The sequence below is a fragment of the Bidens hawaiensis genome, unplaced genomic scaffold, assembly GCF_021521415.1.
Source record: "Bidens hawaiensis isolate Kalapana, Puna unplaced genomic scaffold, B.hawaiensis_p1.1 tig00005637_1, whole genome shotgun sequence".
Taxonomy (NCBI): Eukaryota; Viridiplantae; Streptophyta; class Magnoliopsida; order Asterales; family Asteraceae; genus Bidens; species Bidens hawaiensis.
In genome coordinates, this window is record NW_027491366.1 from 740,949 (window position 1) to 747,260 (window position 6,312).

Consider the following 6,312-nt stretch of genomic DNA (forward strand, 5'->3'; position numbering starts at 1 on the left):
TTAAACTAAATGCGTGTGATTAATAAAACTCATTAGTCATGCGCCATAAGATTTATATATGTGGGGTTAATCTGGTAGTACAAAAGAGATTGTAATGGATATACATGTTTCAAAGGAAAGGAGTGGTACCCAGTTTGTTGTTTGGACACTTTGGCCCATCTATACGAGTCGTATAGCTCATACTACTCGTATAGGTGGCAACTTTTTGTTAGTATTTGTTGACCAGTTAATACGAGAAGGCCTATACGAGTTGTATGAGCTATACGAGAGAATTTGAATTGACTTCCAACTAAAAGGTCGTAAGTTCTAGTCTCACTTTAAACATTTTACCTTTATTTTTATACAAAAAGTTTTATACACAACCTAAATCATAACCAAGTAAGCTCATTTAAAAATTAAATTGTTTAAACCAAACAAAAATACCATTTTACTTAAGGCCGAAGTTTTTTTTCGCCTTTGGCCCGAAATTTTTTGAACAATTATCGGAGACGACCCTCGGTGTATAAAGATCCAAAACGACTCGTATAGGCTATACTATTCGTCGAGTGAGTGTATGGGCAGTATACGAATAGTATAGGCTATACTAGTCGTATAAATATCAACATTGTCTCGTATAAGTCATACGACTCGTTTAAGAATCTGGTCAAACACCTTTTCCAAAAAGCTGGTGGATGTCAGAGTACGGATGCCTATATGACTCGTATAAGCTATACGAGTCGTATAAAGGGTGTCTGAATTTTGAAGATGGGTGTCTTATTAGCAGGACCCTTTGTAAATAAATGGAATGTTAATTGATCCGTTTCTTAGGATATTCATTTTGTGTATATTAGTCTTGCTTTTTTATTTACGTTCATTTTATAGTCGTTCATTTACATGTGTTTATTTATGTTCAGTTTTGTTTGTTCATTTATATTTGTTTAAACTTGTTTACGTTTCTTCGTGTATGCTCCTTCATTTAATTTAATTAGGTTCACTTAAATATTCATTTAAATCCATTTTTTTAGTTAAAAGTAATACTATTTGGCACACCTTGCATCAGCCATCCATCCAATTTAAAAATTTTAGAAACAAGCATTGAGTAATCGACTAGGAAACAAACAAGAACAAGATAATTGCTTCCTAAATACCTCTCACATGTACATGTGTTGTCTCCTTGTGACTTCCATGCATTTTACGTGAAAATTTATCCAAATTACGACCTTATCTACAGTAAAGAAACAAAACTTGGAGATGGTGATATTGAGATTACAAGAGTCAAAGGTATGCTATGTTCCAATTTGAGGTCTTAAACCTTAAAAGGATTGTAATGTGATAAACAAGCATTCATTTAAATTGATATTGACTAATAACCTCGAATAAACAAGCACTCATTTAATTTGAATTAGTGAGATGATAACATCATATTATGTTAACTATATTCACCCCAAGATTCGGTGAATTGGAAATGTTTAAGGTTAATCTTGCATTAGGTATGATTGGAAAATTTGATGACCATGGTTGAATAGGGGGTATGATACGCTGGTCACAAAATTCATATGCTCAAATGTATATCAGGCATATACCCAAAACAGGACTAAGGAAACTACTTAAACTAGGGTTGTTCACGAGCCGAGCCGAATCGAGCGAAGGCTTGCTCGTTGCTTGGCTCGTTTAAAACCGAACCGAACGGCTGAAATTCGAACCGAGCGAAAACCGAAACGAGCCAAAATCGAATCGAGCATTTTTCAATCGAACATCGAGCGATTTCGAGCATTATTTATTTCTTATTCGCTTTAAAATTTTCAATAAGAAACAAATTTGAATGTTGTAAATAATATATTTTATAAATAAATTAGTTTTTTTTAGACAAACATTGTAAATTTTCATTAAAAATAAGTTTGAAGTGAGATATAATGATCATTTAACAAACTTCTAGTATTCTAAAAACTTGAAGCGGACAAATAAAACTATAAAATTGATGGAATATGAAAATTTTGAAGGGGTAAAAATAATTGTAAGATTATATTTATGTGTTTTGTTTATATATTTATTTATTTGTTCATATAATTATATATAAAATAAATTAAAAATATTCGAGCCGAACCGAACCGAGCAGACATTTGCTCGATGCTTGGCTCGTTTACAAACCGAACCGAGCAGCTCGTTTTCAATCGAGCGAAAAACGAGCGAGCATTTTCCGAGCAAATTCCGGGCGAGCGGTGAGCGAGTTCGAGCGGCGAGCGGCTTGGACGGCCCTAACTTAATCCATGTGTGGTGCATGAAACCCCTATGGGGTTTTGAACACGTGGCACCATGTCATTATAGAGGTTTTTGGTTAAAAGAGGTGTGTGGATGGAGCCCCTTCATATCATTAACTCATTAGTATTTAAATATTTTTATAAAAAAATTAACATATAAGCAAACCCACTGTTAACCTGGATATCACGAACACACCGATACACACGTTCTGAACTGGACTAGTTCGACTCTTTTATTAATTGAAATAAAGAGATTACAATACTCTAATGAAAAGAAAATAACCCTATTTATACTAGAAAGTAAACTTGCCTAACAAGACATATGCAAACGACTCCTGCTCAAATACAAACTGAACTTATTCAAAACTTAAACACAAAGTTATCTAATTAACCAAAACTTTCAATTCAGTCCTTGACCTTTATATCTTTTATGATCTCCACCAAAACCACCCCTTGAGACCAAACCGTACCACCCTCGAGTCTTATGACTTAGTCGGCTTCATAGTCGGTGTTGCATATATTTTCACACCCACCAGTCACCTCCCCCCCCCCCCCCCCGGTGCTTTGTGGGAAGCGCTCCCCCTTTCAAAGTGCCCGGGGGCGGTGTTCTCTAGCGCTTTGGAGGGGGAAGCTCCCCACCGAGCATGGTCTTATAATACACCGATAGCTAAATTATGATGAGAAGTATACGTACTTAGCAAAGCTGATGTGTTTTCACTATGTAAACTTTCTGGTAAAACGCCTCGGAATGATTAATTGTGTGGTCAACTCTTGGTTAGACTAGATGAACTTATTCTTTTGTAATAGCCAACTTTATAATCATATAGACTCTTTCAGTTTTTAATCATTGATCATGTGGTAAAGCTAAACGCTAATTATTTAGTATAAGGATAATGCACAAACTAAATTTACAAATAGTTTTGTAGGGATGATGTCGCTAAACATGTTACATTTTAGCTTTTATAAAACTTTAGGGTGTTACATTTTGCTACTTATTATTGTCGACCCAAAAACGCCAAATCATGTTAGGTCCATGTCATTTTTTTGTCCTGTTCAAGTTCACCAAATTTTCGGGAAATCATACTCGGCAAAAGTCGAATTTTACTTTCCGCTTTTGTGACTGACGTTATGAAATTAAATCTGCATGTTAAAAATGCTTCAAAAGATTGAAAATCCATGATGAAGACGCCATTCAAAAACACTGCGGTGTGAGCTGAGAGATACAATCAGGAACATGTTAAAAAGAGGGGTCGAAAGGAAACTGTGGTGAAGCTGAACTCAGATGGCATACTGCCCCTTCTACCTGAATGCCTCAATGAACATGATCCGTTTTCCTTCTGAACATGTGTTTTTCATTATTTAGTGTGCTTTTGTTTGATAATATTAAGTCGATTCCAATGGTAAGTTAGTTGTCCGTGCCTAATCTTGAAGATCCAACTAATGGAATCTAAACATTGATTAGAATTCAAGACTAGGATTTAGAACTATGTTTAGTCACAATCAAGTGATCTTGAATTGTTACGCGATAACATTCACACACACATGTAGCATGATATTGCAACAAGTCATTTAACAATGTTTCTAGTCTCAATGAGAAAAATAAAATGAACTAGCTACCACACACACAAGAAAAAAAAAAAAGACATTGATATTTGCAACTAACATGTCTCTGATCCTTTTACCAATTATTCTCTTATCAAGAATGATTATTTAACAACCTATGATGAATCTGTAGTACTAGCTACCGTTTTTGTCTGAACCATAATGCTAGCAATCATACCAAAGCGAAACCTGTATACACTGCTGCTTAAATTTTGTAATATAAGCACGAAACGTTCATTGCATAGTAGTCTAAACTAAGGGCGCGTCTACCATCTACAAAAAATAAACAAAGAAAGTCAATTAAAGCTAATTTAAGACTCTGAAATAGGTTAAGCTGGCCCGGTTTACATATGAGTTCACCATTAAAGGTGATTTAAGATCAATATTTGTTCTTTACCTCTTCAGGCAATGAGTTGTCAATATTGAAGTCTACATTTGTAGTTGAAGCAGCAAGTTGCATGGTTAGAAACTGACATGTTACATAAATCAGCTACTTTTTTCACCAAAATAAACAAATAAATACGAACTTACCTCGACATCGCTTTGAAGACATTGAACATAAGTAATGATTTCATCAAGAACTGCAGCCTTGTTTGTTATTTTATTGCATCCTGGAACCAAGTTTTGCAAGTATTGCATTTTCTTTTTCATTTTCTCCCTTCTAGCCTACCATATTACAAAATCAAATCATCATGAGATTTATACACATGTTAGTTTACAAAGCATAAATAAATAAAAAACAATGATTTGGTAACTCACTCTTTCAGCTAAGCTATGGCGGTCTGTAGCTTGCCCGTGACGAGCCCTCACATGAATATAATCCCGTTTAGGATCCATCCTAGGCTTTGAATTTCCATTGAGAATGCTTCTCCTAGCTTTGGCTGGTCCGGTTAATCCCGGATCGCAATCAACACTCTGTTTATGAGAGTCCATATTTACAACATCAAACTAAACACCTAATAGACTGGACCAAGATTGCAACTTTGTATATAAAAATGGCTTATGATGAAATTGCTAACGCGCCTGTTGCGAAAACCCTCAGTTCGCACGCACGTCACTACTGTCATTTCTAAATTAGTTACTTATGTTAGATAATCTATTATTAATTTTTTTTATTGTAATAAGTAGATAATAATTCATATTTTGTTACATAACTTAGAAAACTCTATGAACTCACTCAGACTGCAATAAAATACTATAACATCCAAAGTTGTACAAATGTTTTTTTTTTCTTTTTACAGAAGATGTGTTTAACTGGTCCAGACATGTAACTTTATCACACAAACATATTTTGGCAACTGATTAAACTTAAATATGAATAATAACTATAGATAATTGATTTGGATAAAAAAATTATTTTAATCTGAAACTGATATGAATGAATAAATAGTTTAGATATGTAAATGTGCTTTCAGCATCCATTAGGATAACAATAACAAAGTACGTACAAACCTCAAGCTTCCTCTTCCTCAAGCTCTGATTCTCCTCAATCTTTGCGGTTATTTTCGATAATTCATCAACAGACGAGCTTGAGAAGTTTGCGAAAGGACTTCCGGCAAACTCCAGGCATTGAAAACTATCAGTAAAATCTGATTCAACATTTACTAGACCACGTTGAATTTGAGAATGCATTTGATGGTGTGACAGTGTCGACTGGTGGAAGATGTTTACCATTTCCGGCATTATTAAAGGATCCGTCGATTTCCTGTAAAACAAATACAGAATGTGAATCTGAAGGCATGTGAACATTTGATTTAATTCCGGGGAGATTTATAGAAATAGATAAGAGACACATTGGTGGCACAACCATTGCGGCGGTGGTGGGTCCACGAAAATTGCATCCACCGTCGGTGTTCTAATCAACTTCGATCGATCGTTGTCAAAATTTCTCAGGGGAAATACCAAGTTGTTGTTCCAGGTTGGATTTTTGTTTCCTGTACTTGATAAGTTGATATGACATTTGGTAGCAAGAAAGTGAAGTTATTGGGAATTTTTATAGATGGTTGTTTTTCTACTATTATACATTTACGTCTATGGCTATTCCAAAAACAAATGATACGTGAATTATATTTGAACACGTATATATGTTATGCCGTGTATATTAAACACATCTTTTTGTCGGTTTATGATGAATAACACGTAAATAAGACTCGAGTATATACTTTATGTAGGACTGTTTAAAGGGTAAGACCCTACCCTTTTACCTAATACTTTACCCGGACCCTTTACCCTTATAGAAAGAAATGTGGACCCGAGACCATACCCTCTAACCAATAAAAGGGTCGGGTATAAAAAAGGGTTTCAAGGGTCCTACCCTTTACCCCTTAAGACATTAATTACATCTCATTTTTCTGCATTTACTAGTTGTATATCTCATAAATGACTTTAATATATAAATCCTAGAACAATTATACTTTCATTTAATAACATAGTAAAGTCTAACTTCGAAAGTTTATCAATCATTTGAACTTAT

General features: G+C 34.6%; 1 protein-coding gene across 1 annotated transcript; it reads right to left on the reverse strand.

The window, feature by feature from the left end:
• Nucleotides 1-3,886: 3,886 nt before the first annotated feature.
• LOC143630333 (transcription factor bHLH62-like) lies at nt 3,887-5,552 on the reverse strand. Its single transcript, XM_077099385.1, has 5 exons — nt 5,292-5,552; nt 4,599-4,754; nt 4,371-4,505; nt 4,237-4,308; nt 3,887-4,112 (listed from the first exon to the last, which is right to left on the reverse strand). Exons 1-5 carry the CDS (start codon nt 5,520-5,522, stop codon nt 4,089-4,091), a joined length of 618 nt encoding a protein of 205 aa, XP_076955500.1. The 5' UTR covers nt 5,523-5,552; the 3' UTR covers nt 3,887-4,088.
• Nucleotides 5,553-6,312: the final 760 nt, after the last annotated feature.

What these genes read in the sequence shown, in the direction of transcription:
- LOC143630333 (XM_077099385.1), bottom strand. Translation starts at nt 5,522, where the DNA reads ATGCCGGAAATGGTAAACATCTTCCACCAGTCGACACTGTCACACCAT. An exon ending in GCCATAGCTTAGCTGAAAGA is followed by an intron (nt 4,506 to 4,598) that starts GTGAGTTACCAA and finishes GTAATATGGTAG; the next exon opens with GCTAGAAGGGAGAAAATGAA. An exon ending in ACAACTCATTGCCTGAAGAG is followed by an intron (nt 4,113 to 4,236) that starts GTAAAGAACAAA and finishes TATTTTTTGTAG; the next exon opens with ATGGTAGACGCGCCCTTAGT.